At 26.6% G+C, this 16,439-nt stretch overlaps 1 protein-coding gene and 1 pseudogene across 2 annotated transcripts; both read right to left on the bottom strand.

Annotated features, from left to right (window-relative positions):
• Nucleotides 1–223: 223 nt before the first annotated feature.
• Nucleotides 224–1,792, bottom strand: LOC113386363 (annotated as a pseudogene).
• A 4,797-nt stretch (nt 1,793–6,589) lies between these two features.
• Nucleotides 6,590–15,111, bottom strand: LOC113386872 (casein kinase I-like). 2 transcript variants are annotated; one of them, XM_026624631.1, is made up of 8 exons: nt 14,807–15,111; nt 13,489–13,595; nt 12,650–12,771; nt 11,683–11,877; nt 11,402–11,604; nt 10,928–11,014; nt 10,310–10,442; nt 6,590–6,848 (listed from the first exon to the last, which is right to left on the bottom strand). In XM_026624631.1, exons 1-8 carry the CDS (start codon nt 14,933–14,935, stop codon nt 6,838–6,840), a joined length of 987 nt encoding a protein of 328 aa, XP_026480416.1. In that variant the 5' UTR covers nt 14,936–15,111; the 3' UTR covers nt 6,590–6,837. The 2 variants fall into 2 exon arrangements, with proteins under 2 accessions (XP_026480416.1, XP_026480415.1); XM_026624630.1 differs by lacking the exon at nt 6,590–6,848 and adding an exon at nt 9,774–9,915 and having other exon boundaries at nt 14,807–15,110.
• Between the last annotated feature and the right edge of the window lie 1,328 nt (nt 15,112–16,439).

The following is a 16,439-nucleotide window of genomic DNA, read 5'->3' as shown; positions in this document are numbered from 1 at the left end:
ATAAATTTATAAATTATTTTTGTATTATTATTTTTATATTTAATATTTATTATAACATATATGTATCATAACTTAATAAATAATGTACATAGATAAAACAGCTATATTTTTAGATAATATGTTATAACTAGGTGTATCAAGCTGAAATCTAATAAAAACAAAATAAATCACAGGATTCTATTAAAACTTAAAATATCTGAATTATGACTAACTCTTATAAATTTTACATGCATTTTTCATAGAAAAGCATGTAAGCAACAGATTGTAAAACTTCATTTAATGAAACTTCTCTCACTGCTGCATCTGATGTAAAATACCATTTATGCATGTTACGCATGGATCCTCTTCTGTAAGTTATAAAATGTCCCGTCTCAGTATCACCCACATGCACCACAACAGAAACAAGCCGATAAGCAGGAGTGTGCAAATCTCCTGAATCGCGAGGTAAAGACATACTTCCAGAGTTGCAGTTTTGAGTTGCAAAGCCGGACTGTAAATATGTAAATTGCGACATGTTCAAGTTTTCTGAAATGATACATATTCCATTCTCTTGTATGTATTGCCTCCCTCTCTCCACATTGTTCTTGGAATGTGTATGCATAGAATTTGTGGTAGTTTTCCAAAATATATAGTTTTGATGCAACTGGTAAGTTTAGCTCTCACCTGGGAATCCTCTGAAGATGAAGAAGTTGAAATGGAATCTGCATCTTGCTCAATGCTAGACACATTTATGGGCTCACGCTTATTACATTTTTCACACAAAAAGTCTTTCACAATCTCAGGTGACACAAAACGATATAAAAGCTGAAGCAAAGAACATCCAGCTAAGTCAGATAATAAATGCAGGGAAATGCTATCAAATTTATCATAGCGAATTGGAGTCTTAAATCCGCATTCTTTACATTTGAACTGTGTTGCCAGTGTACCATGGAATGGAATACTATAATTAGGTTCTTTTGGTACTTCATCAAATAATGCCATCCGAACACAGCTTCCAACACGTTCTAAAGAACGGCAAGATATTGAAGACCTTTTACTTAGTGAAGATCTCTCAGATATATAACGTGGGCGACTTTTTCTTGTTGATGAAGCGGATGCAGCTACTTCATACAAATTGATTTGAGAATCAAAATCAATTTCTCCATCTGGAGAATGGGGAGAATTTGGTGTATGAACTTCAGATCTTGTATAATTTGATAGAGGCGGATATGGTGGACTTTGGGGTGCTGTGTCCGGGGTTTCTGGCCACGGGCCAACATCACGATCAGCATAAGATACCATCACATTGCACTTGATGGTCTTGTAGGTAAAAGACTGTAATCACTTAATCCCAAAGCATCAGATAAACATCCAATTTTACGTACCGGTTTATTAATTTCTTCTTCCAAACTGCTCAAGATGACATGCAGCAACTCATGAGCATCTTGCTCGTGGTGGTATTACCCATCCAAGAGCAAATAATGACTGCAAGATATCGCCTGGCGTATAAGGGTCTGATCTTATTGTAACATGAGTACCGTTGACGACTTCTATGACGGTATTCAAAGTTGTTATCAGACTTTTCGAATCTCTTCCACTGAATTTTTGTAACCATAGTTTGAATTGTGTGCATGCTGCTAAGGCTTGTAAGACTGCATTTAAAAAGCAGGTTCGACCTAAGTTATGAAGACCGCCAACTTGTCCTCTTCTTTTACGTAATCTCGTACCTCCGGAGGGTCCCCAAAGGACATAAGCACCAACTACAACAGCTGCAGTCACGCCAGCTGCCATTAAAAATCTTTCGCCCTCCATTGCTTATTAACTAATAATAACGAAAGAGATCTTCTACATTATGCTATTTAAACGTTGTTTAATAATTTAGTTTCATTCAATTTATTTGCTCTTATATCATCTGTCAAAGCGATCGATAACAATTATAGGTTAAATGTCAAAAACAATTCATGTTGGTACAACTGTAAGCAGTTTCTGTTTAAATTCAAAAATGAATGTTATGAAATAAAAAGCGTGCGCGTAAGGTTCACATGCGATTGAAGTAAAACTTTTTTGCTATTGTACGAGATGGCAATCATTTCAATTTTGAATGCCACACATTTATTAATGTCGACCATTTATACATATTTATATAATAATAAATTATAAATTATATATTTATAATAGCATTAAAAATATTTTATAATATTTGAGCGATTAGGACTGGACCTTCATTAGATAAATTTAGATCGTTGTACACGTGCTTAGTGGATGAATTTAAACACAAGCAAATAATTTCACAACAATTTATTTATTCTTCCTTTATACATTTCATTTGTTTTATTTATTTGCAATATTTTGTATTATTTTGAAACTAAATAACGAAACTTGTATTTTTATTTATATTCGCACTTGGCGAAAAAATCATAATAGAAAATTACATTATAACTTCGTGTGTTTTGCTTCTAATTTATCACAAAAATTCTTGTGATAATAAATATTTGTTTCGATTAACGCGAGCTGTCAAAAGTGTCATTATTCTGTGTTAAACAATCTACAAGAATTTCAAATTATTTCTTTAATGAAATAAATCTTGAATTTTAAAAAAGTTCTTTTTCTTTCTCATCGAGGTAAATCAGTAAAGCGTACCAATAATTGAAAAAGACTTACCAAACTTTCTACTAAAATGATCCAAGTAACAAATTGGATCATTAAAAGTTAATTTGTTAAAATGAGTAAAAGTAAAAGTAAAGGAAATTCATAATGGCATATACAAATTTCATAAAATACCTAAAATTTTTGTAAGAAAATTATATCGCCGATTTGCCCAATGAGCAGAGAAAGACTTAAATATTAAAACTGTCCACAATTCACATAAATATCAGTATGTTAATCAAACAGATTTAAACACTATATATGTCATTACAGCATTTTATTATTATTCACTTATTTTATTAATTGGTCAATTCTCAAATGTTTCATCAGGTTTTTTGTAACTTTATTTTCATTTCAATTTGTTTTAATCAATTTTGAATTGATAGCCATTTGCAATAATTTCGAATAGATTATATCTAATAAAAAATAATAAAATCAATACTACATTTGTAATAGTACTATACCTACATTTTGTGGGTTAAATGATTAAATTTTATGAAAAACTTTAGTTGCAAGGACAGAAAATGTGAAATTATTTTACATTTTTCAAATAAAAATCGATGTTCTTCTCATTTCCTAATTTTAATTTAAAGAATCGATGTTCAAGTGAATATTTACAAATAGTTATGTAGTAAATTAAAAATCATATTTTTTACATATCATAAAAGGGCTTCACAGCTCAACTTGCAAAATATGTTCTTTCCATAAAATTTGCATCAAGAAAATATAAATTTAAAGAAAAGTCTCCGAGACAATAGGCCGAAAAATAAAAATATATATTGAGAAATATTTAAACTTTGTAACGTATGGAATTCTATAATGTTTTTAATTTTACAATAATAAATAAAATAACTATATTTCTTGTAATTCAAGATAAAATGAATAATTTTGTGCAATTTATCACATAATTGTAAGACTTTGCTTTAAATTTATGTTTACGAGAAGTCATCTCTATTAAATGAAAAAAATATTGTAAAGTACACATTTACTTAAAAATTAAAACCAATAATAAATTGCTTTTGAAAAATAAATTTTTCTAATCATTCTTTTACCGTGAATGATATGCGATTCATTCTATTAAAAAAATTAAACAAAAACTATCTCTTTATGGGTATATCAGTAAATGTTAATAATTAATTATGGAAACGCTTTTATAAATATTTAGAGATACATATCGGCATATTAATGTCTACTATGATTCATAAAAAGCTTTATTAAAAAACAACAAAGTAAATTTTAAAATTTAAAACTGCTCGAACTTATAATTTTTTGTTGTTTATTAATAAGCTTTTTATGATATTTCATATAATAGCATATATTCTACACATATAGATATAAATCCTAAAAATATGCAGTCATTTTTATATGAAGAATTTGAGATTGTTATTTAGTATCCTATGAATTAAAATTTTAAATTTTATTGAAATCATACCTATTTAAATTAGATAAGAAATAAAGCAAAATGCAGTTTTTCGTGTAAAGATTTTAGTGCAAATGCAATTTATACTGCATTTAGCATTAATTTTATACTTATATATTTAGCTTTATCTTGATATAATAATCATATATTCAGGTTATTAAATTTTTGGGTATTTATTGAATATTTTGGAGATAATTGGAGAGTACTTTAGGTAGAAAATATACATGAATAATAATTTAAATAATGTTTAAAATAGGTAATTTTATTTGTATTTAATTTAACAATTTGTTATTAAAGTTGCTAGTCATAACGGTAAGTAACACCCTTGTTTTAATTTTTTCTAATTTGTTTTTTTATATAATATATTCATTTATTTTGAAAACTTTTATTTGTTTATGTACTAACTAGGCGCACCTTATAAAAGAAAAATTATAAGATATTTATTATTTATTTATATTGGCTTTTAATTTACACTAATAATATTATATTTTCAATATCAGAACAAAACAATTTAATTTTTTTTTAACAATTTGAAGAATTAATTATAAGTATAATTTTTAAAGCACTCTCCAAATATTTAATCAATCCAGGCTGTTTAATTTATAATTTCTAATATTTATTTATTTGCTATAAACATCAATAATATATTTGGAATATAATTTTTTCAATGGTGTTAAATTAATGGATATATCTAGACAAGTATTAAATATAATGAATTTGTGAAAAAAATAATATTCGCAGTGTTTATAATGTTTAAGTTACATATTTTTTATTAGCATTCAAGATATAGTTTAATAAAAAATTGATTAAATATGAATTTAAATTAACATGAGAAATAAACAACTAAGTTTATTGTTGCACTGTGATTATGATTTGGTTTCTTAGGCTAATAATTTTGGGTTTAATATTTATTTTTAAAATAATAAATTTGTTAAGTATTTAATTTTTTTATATCAAAGATGAGAGGTGATGAATGAGAATAAACACCAATATTAATAATAACATCAATTATATATAGTTTGCAAGCTTTCTCTATCATGCAGGTAGATTTAAAAGTTTTAGTACACGAGATTAAATAAATAAATTCAAAATCAAAACTGTTAAAAAAAAATTATTTTCAAATATTGCCTAATGTTGTAAAAAAATAATCATATCTGATAAAAAACACTGCAATGCTATTTGCATAAGAGAAATAAAAATAACATTAAAATTAGGAATTATGAAAAATTTAAAACACATGAGACATCACGAAGAATTTATGCAGTTATTGATTGATAAATGCGTTTCATTTACTTGTTTTGTTTAAAATTTTGTAAATTTATTCCAAGTAAATGCCCAGATGTAAGTTTGCCTTAATTGGCTTTTGTTACGTAATATATTTTTGTCTTATATCCAACATGGATATGAAAGTTTCACAGTAATCAAGTAGTTATACTTTTGAACAAACTGAAAATATAATTTGAAAAATAAATGGATTTACATGAAATATATAAGCCATCACATGATAGCTTACATAAAAGTAAAAAAAAACTCAAAAATATTTGTTCCTTACTAAAACACAATATATATTTTGAAATGTCTACATCGGTATTGTTTATTAATTTTAATAACAATATCCTTCCTTATTGTACGATAAAAGTTTTGTCATATGTATATATGTAAGTTTTTGTATATTTTTATCATTTTCAAATGAAAATTTATAAACTTATATTTACTTATACAATAATATGCATTCATTTCACATTCGCTCATACATTTTCGCCATCCATAAATTCAATCACTCCATTTAATGGATACATACCAATGTTATAAAAAGAAACAGAATATGAACAGCTCACAAAAGCTGCTTTTAGTACAAACTATAATTAAATATAGTAAAGATGAACGAGGGATTGTAAACAAAACATAAAAATAAAATCCTTCGTTTTTTCTGCATTAAACTAAAACTTATATAATCTAAAACACAAGTGATTATTTTATTATGCAAAACATTTGAATGCAACAACGAAAACCATTTGCGCATATTATCATAATGCGCAAATGGAGACGATTTGCTAAAAAAAATATTCATAACATTGCAAAAAGCTACAAAAACGTACTACGATCAATGGTGTGATAGCCTCGAATTAAAATGTTGATACTAATGAGTACCCAAATTTCATTTGGAAATTAATAAATGTGTGTTAATTGACAGAATCTTTACTTCTAAAAGCAAATGAATAAGTTATATGTTATGTTACTTATAAAATAATTAATATTTTTAAATACAACAGTAATGTCTGCATTATTATCTTAACGATGGGAAAATGTAGTAAAAGTCAACAGATCTAGTTGACCATATCACTCCTGGTTATTAACCATATGATTAATAAAAGTATTATCAAATTGTCAAAATTTAATATTAAAAATGATCAAACAATACTGATCTTATTATGATCATACCTAATTATACATGTGATAATATAAAAATTCAAATCAATACACTAGTCAATACTATTATTAGTTTATTATAGACTAACGCATTGATTAAAATTCAGGGTCCATCCTTAAATTAATTAAAAACTGTACTTCATCTGTCACACCTCTCAAAAATCTAGTATCGTTTTTGTACTTAAATTTAAGTAAAGTGCAAACAATAATAGATTATAGACTGGCTTACAATAAACATGCAAGCTAGTTTACATATTTTAAATATTTTTTATGTGAATGTTATAATAATGAGACCGTGTTGCATGATTATTCTCTGAATTCTAACCATTCTCCGATGTAGAACGTCACTGTGATAACTTCTGTTAGCGGTTACCTGAGAGGGATCATAAAAATCAGATTAGGAGAGAACGTCTCTGAAAGTTCGATTCATTTCTAATTTGTGTTGTTTAATACTAATGTCAAATTAACTACGATAAACTAAATGCATTAGAAATCTACTATTAATTACTGACAAAAGCATGCACAACATAAATATCTAGTGAGAGGAATTTAGTCATTCATTTCTTTTCTCATGATTTGTACATACTTGTTTTTTATAAAATTTAGAACCAAAATTTTTTTAATGATTCTAATTTCAACACACAATAAGATTATATCATCATAATCTATAATTTAAAAGTGAGGGTATCGAAAATCAAAGCAAAGGAAGAAAAAAATAAATAGATAAAGAAAAATAATATAAATAATGAAATAATATTAATAATACAAATAAAAATGTAATAATAAATAAAGTGAAAATTCGCTATTTTGTACAGCTATGGCCAAAAATTAATATTTTACACTCGAGAGTTGAAATAAATTGCACAAACAAAATGGTTGTTGATAAAAATGAAAGAAAAAAATGATTTTTCAAATAATAAATTTCTTAAGTCCATTGTGTAATAAAATATTGCTCCTGATATGTCCAATGCAGAAAGCTAAATAGGACTTCTGATTTACATCTAAAAAAACGTTTTCCCATCCCGAACACAAAACTGCATTTAACTTACAGCAAATATAAATAAAACCATCAAATTCTTTAAAATTTTATTAAAACAAAACATTTGAAGAAGACGGACACGATAGTTGGAAGAACCAAAAACAAAACAAAAACAAACAATTCGCCAAAATTAATACAATCAATCAATTAAAAGCGTATCACTGCGCTAAAAATTTCGTCAGTGCCGAAGAAGTTTACTTTGCAATTGGAAATACAAATGCAACTTGTTTGTTCTATTTTCGATTATCATTTTTGCGTACTTTTCAAATAACCAACACTTTGATGGCCCGTCACCTTGTTGGATTTTCCCATTCGGCCTGTGACTGTGAGCGATTTCGATTTATCAATTTCACCTGTTTAAAGGAAAATTAATTAACTGGAAGGGAAGGGAAAGTATAGGTAATCGATAGAAAGGACTTAAGGACGCATACGCAAGTCGATCAAAATAGTATAAACTCAAAATAGTAATAGTATAGTAGTAAATTAAAAAAGAAATGTTCAAAATCATAAGCTGCATTTATCAGAAAAATAAATATACTTAAAATATTAAGTATTATTCAAATTATATGTTTTGTTCAGAATTAGAACAAACTTATTAAATTTACTTTTAAATAAAAGTGTAGTGTAACAAATTAAAAACTACATTTATGATTGTAGTATATGTTTGTTGTATTCTAAATACACATGCACTTTTGAATTATCCTCATTTATACAAACACAAAAGCTACTTGTAAAGATTTCAAGCAAACTAACTAAACTAGAAGCTAAGCAACATAAATTAAAGCTTATTTCAAATCGCATTAAGCATACAGGTAACCCTCCTCGCACAACACTGTTTAAGAATTGAGACTATCCCCCTCATAACACTACTTTTAAAGCATAGGTTTGGTATAACACGGTTTGAGAATTGAACAAAAACCTAATTAAATAAGAAATTTTGTAAAATCTATGAAAATCAAACTTTATCTAATCCAAAATTAGTAAAATAGCTCAATAAATGTAATGAAACCAGTACAAAAGATAAGTAATTCGATATTTATTATTAGAGTGTGTACGTTCTATAGAAAAAAATTCTAGTATATAATTAATATTTCTTAATTACCAATTCTTTGAATAAAATGAGCATAAAAGTTCAATGTAAGTACTAACTTTGCATGTGTTAAATATATAAATATCAATTTGGTAAAAGCAAGTGATCGCATTTTTTTTTTTTTTTTGCAAAAAATGATGCACGGATCTGGAAGTAGTACAGAAAACTGCTCAGAGGATAAAATAATTTTGCAAAAAAAAAGATCGCGTTGTGTAGCATTTACTGGGTAGTTATGACAAAAAAAAAATTAGAGTTCATGTGATGTACTTTAAAAAAAAATCAATAAATATAACAATATTTATTATAAAATCATGATATGTAGTTGTAGATTTTCTTTGAATTCTTAAAACGTAACCCCTTTTTTGTACTAATTTTTTGTCCTGCATAACATGCTAGTTTTTTTTGGAACGTAACTACCATGTTATACGAGGGTTACCTGTATTTGGTTTTAAAGAAAAGCGTTTCTATGATTGATAAACCAACTTGTAAAAATAAATACAAAGTGCATTGTTGCAAGATATATTTGCATGTATATAGCAAGAATTTGAGATAAAAAATTGTTCAAAGATTGTGTTCGGTTTTAGAAGTTTTGGGCGCACAGTATCATTTTTAAAATGAGGGTAATTTTCAGGTCATATTCTTTAAAAACCATTCAAAAAGCATCTTACTTCCTGGTTTTAAAAATGTATTAAACCAAAATAAATTAAAAAATGTAAAAAAAATAACTCCAAAACTTTTTTTAATTATTGAAATAAAAGTGAGTTGATACTATTTCGATCTTTGCAAGCTAAATAAATGATAACAGCATTTGTTATTTAAATCGTTTAGTCAATAATATAGATTAACTTTAGTATTTATGTAACATTTAATTCACTAATATTAAGAAAATTGGTAATAAATGTATAAAATCATATTGTCAAATTAGAACCAAATCAAAAATTTAAAAAATAACATTTAGCATGTTTAAATTTCAGTGTAATAATCATTACAATATATGTTGTCTAAAAACATGTTAAAGAGAAGTTTAACTAAAATTTATATATATACAAAAAAAAACTTAGCAATCAACTACAGATATAGCAATAAGTAAATGTGATAACTAAGTGTCATGAATAATTTTACTTTATGCTAAAAGCCTTTAGCACAATTATTAATTTTAATCTAACAAAGCCTTAGACAGAATATATACAATTAGAATTATTCATTAATTCTTTTTCACACAATATATCATAATACTGTATCTCTTACTGAGCCCACTGTGATCATAACTATTTTCCGAGCAAGATATTTAGTTAGCTTCCCGGTACGGAGCTAAAAAAAAGTATGATACAAAAATTAAAACCATGAACCCAATTACTCAAATACTGACACTACATAAATAAAAATTTAGAATAAATATCAAACAACCATAACAAATAAACTATCACTTTGAAGCTACTCAACATTAAATTTTACATAAAGCTAGTAAAGTAAAGCAAAATACATACTGGAATGATCACTTTTAAAAACATTTACGTATCAAAAAGATAATTGGAAAATATTGTAATTTTTCAAAGTATAAAATTATTGGCAATAACATAAATATTGTGTTATTTATATTATAAAACTATTGAATTTTGAAAATGTGACCATTCTAGCTTAAACATTATCAACATATGCCAAAAATAGAATATTCTACAATGAAATAATTATATACATTAAATACCTGATGTATTGGGTTGCACTTGAGAAGTACCAGCAGCTCCCAAGTTTGGCGCTCCAGGTTTTTGCTTGAGAATTGTCCAGTCGAATAAGTAATCATATTCATGATTCAAAGTGCGGAACAGAATACGGAACAACTGAAATATTGATATGCAAAGAGTTTTATCATTTAACATAAAAAATCTACTGAGCATTGAAAATAAAAATAAGAATAGATCAAGTTATGGAATTGACTAATTAAAAAAATAATGATTACTGTAATTTAAACTTATGAATATATTTGTACAGGTTGTTATAACTGTACATACTTTGCAAGATCATAAAACTTGCATGCAATATTTTAATATACGTAGTAGATTTCTCTATTAATATTACCAATATTATTTATTTACATTTACATATTATATATTAATACTTATTGAATGTTATAAAGCAATACAAATTTCAAAATATGTAATGATCTATTACATATTAAAATAAATAGAATATGCAGGTTCAGAGGTTCCAATTTTAAAATATTGATGTTCATAACATTACAGAATAAGATATATAAATCAAATTATATTTCAATGTTATAAGGAGATTATGATTTCATATAAATAGAACTACAGCACATACATACCTGTCTTAAATACATATAATCAGGACCCTCATCAAATCTCAGGCCTCGGCAATAATTTAAATACATTGCAAATTCAGCTGGAAAACCCTAGAATTGATAATTATAAGAATATTGTAAATATAAAAAATTCATCTACTATGAATAGATGTGTAATCCTAAATCAGTTTCAACTTGAAATTACACTTGTAAAATAAACTAAAACACCTTTCCATAAAGATCTTATCCAGTGTGCGTAGATACCATTATAACTTCTTTTAATTACAAAGATTATATTCAATTTGTACATTAAAATATTTTTCACACAAAAAACGACAAATATTTATCTATTAACTGAAAATTATTACAATCAAGTTCACTACAAGTTGCAAAAGGTGCAAAATGAAAGAAGAAATTCTAGAATTAATATTTCAATTAAAAAACTAAATATTATATTTTAATATTAAAATATAAATAAAGATCTAAAATAATACATACCTTACACAATACTTCAACAGGTGTGGACATTTTCTTTTCTGAAATTTTCTCATATTTTTGCTTCTTAGTGGCAGCTTTGAGCCCCTGCCACGGTAATGAGCCTCTGTTAAAATACATTAGTACATACCCTAAAGATTCCATATCATCGCGTCTTGATTGTTCAATACCAAGATGTGCATTAATTGATGCATAACGGGCAGTGCCTGTAAATAATAAACCGTATAAAAATATTATCTCAAAAATAGCTTTAATAAACTATTAAGCTATGACTATATTATTACCTGTGAGATTCTTGTCTTCCCGATATCCGATGTGCAACCTAGATCTGAGATCCCGATACTTTTTAGCCAATCCGAAATCTATCAGATATAATTTATTACAATGGCGTCCAATTCCCATTAGAAAATTATCAGGTTTGATATCACGATGAATGAAGCTCTTGGCATGAAGAAATTCTATACGAGCCACCATTTGATCTACAAATAAAGTATAATTGATTTTTTTGTTTTAAATAAAAAATTAACTAGTGGTGTATTGCATCATGCCTTAAGGCAAATTGCCGTACCAAAAATTAAATTTTTTAAAAAAGATTAAAATTGTTTTAAACTTTGAAAAAATTAGATTTGTGAGAAATTTTTAATTTTTATTAAAAAAATTAACTTTTTTGGAAAAAAAACTTTTGGAAATTTTAAGTTTTTTTATTTTGGAAATATGTTAGAAATTTTGAGCTTTTTTTCAAAGCAATCGCACGGTTTTAGACTGCATAGAGACGCAATATAGAAGCGCGTAAGCGCCGTGCCGCCGTCTAACTGGCGAATGATGTTACAAAACCCATAGAAATATAAACAAAATTGATACACATTATTAAAATCTCCATAAAATATCAGATGTTTTAATGCTTTTTACTATATCTCCGAAACCGCTACACCCCTCTTCCCAAAAATTTAATCAGTTCTTCTTCTTGTCAATACAAGAAGATGTTTTTTGAATAATTAAAATCGGTTGAACCGTGTTCCCAAAATCATCGACGAAAATTTATATCCGCGCGCACGCACACATACATCCATTTTTTCTAAGGGATGCCAAAATGTTCAGATATATAAAAATTTTCATTTTCAATTTTTTGTGATTACTATAACTTACCCTATGGGAAGTTAATAAATATTTTTAAGACACTTAAGGATCTTATTAGAGTAGATTTGCAATTTTTCATTTTAAATATTCAATCAATTATATTATGATTATTACCTGCTAACATAAGAACAGTTTTAATAGTAAATTTACGGCCACAAAAATTAAATAGATCTTCTAGGGAAGGTCCCAACAATTCCATTACCAAAACATTGTATTGCCTCTCTGTGCCAAACCATCTATATAATAAAAAAGCAAATGAGTTAAATTTTATTTTATGGAAATATAGTATTAATTAAAATAGCGTTTTAAACAAATAACTTGTTAATTGAACTATGTTTAGAACTATGTTTATAGCATGATGTTCAAGTATAGTTCTGGAAACACTGTCATATATATCTACAGTTAAGTTTGTATCTTCTTTGTATTTATGTGTATTTGGGAAATTTGAGAAAGAATTTAATTTTAATGATCAAAAGTTTTATTAATTACAAAATATATATACATTTATATATGCTATAATTACTGGGTATGTTCAAAATACAGAATTTAGTAATAGTTGGTAAACAACAACTATTTGAAGTAGAGCTTTTCGGGCTGGATTGTTAATGATTAATACATTTTACATAGATTTGTCAGAGTTGAAAACAGGGTTAATATTACAAGGATAATTAATAACCCAAGATCCTAGTTCACAGATTAAAATTGTCTTCAAGATGCTCATGGATTCAATTCAAGTATAGTGTAATAAATTTCAATCCACATTTTTGACAAAATCTAAGTGCTTTTATCATGTAATTTAATACTACAATTAAAATATTTTTTCAAATCATTTGGACAATGCTATTCTAATCAACCTTCTGAAAAATAAACTTTTAACTATTTTAAAAAAAAATAAAAAGGCTTGTTAAAAAATATTTCAAACTGTATTTAAAAATGTAAGCGTAACATGGTACCTGACATGTGGTATACCAACACCCCCTTGGAGGACTTTATAAAGTTTACTTTCATATAACAATTGAGGATGTCTAGCACGACATTCTTCCAATTTAACAGCAACTTCCTGCAATAATATATACAAAATCAAATTATTAAACAAAAATGTCAAGACCCAATGTTGAAGCAATAATAATTCCAAGTTGTTTACGTGTGAGCCAAAGCCAATGTCTTTAAACAAATATGTTGATAAAGAATACAATTGAAATAGTATTTTGAACATTCAATATTCACAGTAATGAGATGCATAATTGAAACTTCATTAGCATGACATGAATGAAATTTTATTACCATCAAGTTAATCAAATAATATAAATTCATTTAAAATATCATTGCTAAATTAATGAAGTTTGCATCATGAATCTATAATTTTGTCTCTAGACTACTCGAACATTTTATATTTCAACACATTGACTATTTAATAGAAAAATTTAATTCAAAACTCTTAAAAATGGTCAAATCAAGTACTTTAAAATGGTCAAAGTAACAATACTTTAAAAAATCAGACATTTGGCAAGACTACAAAGTTTTAAATATATTTAAGTCTTAACAATATATAATTGCTGTGAATTATGAGAACACTGCACATTTATCAAAAAATTGTTAAAATGAGTTCCAAGTTGTATTTTGAAAAGAAAATAGTTTTTAGAATTTATTACTTTATGTTTTAAAATTATGATAATTAGAATGTATTATTGTTGAATAAACTTCTAAAAAATCATGCTAGAAATATAAAATAACTATATTTTTTAAATAATCATAGCATTATTAAAATAATTAGTTCTTAAAAAAAAAGGAAAATTCGATATAAAAATAATGATATGTACATTTGCGCAAAATTTATTTCATAAAAAAATTAAATATGCCTCCGTAATATTTTCTATATCAAAATGATATAACTATAACAACGGAGCCAGATGGAATTATTGATAAAATTCTTGCACGACCCACGATTGTTTTAGACATTTCTAAATATGGAATATATTCAAACTTTTAAATGTCAAACAAGAAGCGAATCCATATTTATTAATATATTAAACTTTCTAAAGAAAATGTTTAGGAATAATTATGATTACATAAAAAGTGACATTTAATACTTTTACTTAACCTTTATTATAAATTTTCATGATGGACAAAATATAATTATATTTAAACAAGGTCATTTTTTTGATAGATTAAATGGTAAAAGGTTTGAAACGATGTGTTTTGTATACGGATAGTGTACACAAGTTTGTTGTTTGGTATGATAGGCCAAAATTGAGTTACATATGTACGTACCTCTCCATTTGTAATATTGATGCCAAGATATATGTCACCGAAGGAGCCACTACCGATTTTGCGAATGAGACGGTATTTAAGGCCGACAATGAAATCCTTGAGTATAGCCGCCATTATCACTCGGCTCATAAGTCCCAGTCTACAATTTTGTTAGCTCAATCACTAAAACGAGCACAATATTTAACTTCCCAAACGATCACTTCTGCACCGACATTTCCCTTCCTAAATCTGACCTCTGACGTCACAACGGGTTGCTTCAATTGCTTGCTGCTTTCAGACTCAGCCGTTCTTTTGTTCAGAGCCACTTGCTAGCCGAGAGACGCATGCTAACCAACACAAGGGCAGAAATCGAAATTCACTGGATTGTTTGATACCCAAAATATAACGGATAGCGTTTCCAATAGTGAATGATAGAATTAGCACACCAACATTTTTGCTTTAATTTCACGATCGAATATTGCTTAGATTTTTATTTGTTTCGAAAAGCCACTTAAATGTCATTTGATGACAATTCATTTTTTTACAATCATGATTTTTTTCAAACCACTGTATAAACTATAAAAACCTTTTAGTCTTTAAAATATTAACAAATGTTATAAAACCGTAGAGTAAAAGTAAGAAAAATTATTATATATAAATTGTTGTAAATATGAATATATAAATAAGTGGTGGCACCGTGCTTTAAAGCAAATTGCTGGAACTTCCTGTATTGTAATATAATATTCGAGGTATATTAAATGTTTTCAAATAAATTATTATAAATATTGTACCTTACATGTATATGTTTACAGAGAAGTAAATTTAAGTAAACGAAAGAATTTAATAAAATAAAGGACATAGTCTACTATTCGTAAGAATTATATAAACTGAATTGCAGAGTAAAAATTATTTGTCTGAAATATATAGGTGAGTTTTAAAACTTTAGCTAGAATTAAAATTCAAATTCGAATTATTCAAAAAAATTTTTTTCAAAAGCAATAGTTTTGTCAACACAAGCATAAAGTTTTTTGAATCGTTCAAATCGGATGCTCAGTTCTCTCAAAAGCTGCCATTTTTTGCATATTCATCTTGGTATTACCAAAGCGGCTAGACCTGCCTTTGCCAAAAACTAATCACAACTGATTCTTGTCATTATGAATTGAATGTTTTTTGAATCACTCAAATCGGATACTCAATTCTCTCAAAAACTTGGTTTCTATTTTTCGCACTTTTTGCTCCGTATCTCCGAAAAGGCTGGACCCATTATTATATTGTCTAGGGCTGGAACTGCCTTTGCCAGAAACTAATCAGCACATCTTCTTATCAATAGACATAATGATAAATTTTGAATATGCTAAAAATGTTCGTTTACTGTTTGAGAGAAGAGAGCGTCCGATTTGAATGATTCAAAAACATTTTATTAGTATATTATGTAATTTATTAATTAGTGTTTGCATTTTTATTTCGATTATTTGTATGCATTGAAAATGAGTCAAATCAACACTCCAAACTCTTGCTATTACAATAAAGACATTTTTCTTTATTAAATTCTTTTACTTATTGGATAGATGCTCAAAAATACTATCATATGTCTGAAAAACACCTTATGCATTATATTTATATGAGTATATTTATATTTATACCACTAACACAT

Source organism: Ctenocephalides felis, unplaced genomic scaffold (assembly GCF_003426905.1).
Source record: "Ctenocephalides felis isolate EL2017-DRISC unplaced genomic scaffold, ASM342690v1 CF-g0.4_SCAFFOLD_03571, whole genome shotgun sequence".
Taxonomy (NCBI): Eukaryota; Metazoa; Arthropoda; class Insecta; order Siphonaptera; family Pulicidae; genus Ctenocephalides; species Ctenocephalides felis.
The sequence above is the reverse complement of the archived record's forward strand: the minus strand, read 5'-3'. Positions and strand labels throughout refer to the sequence as shown.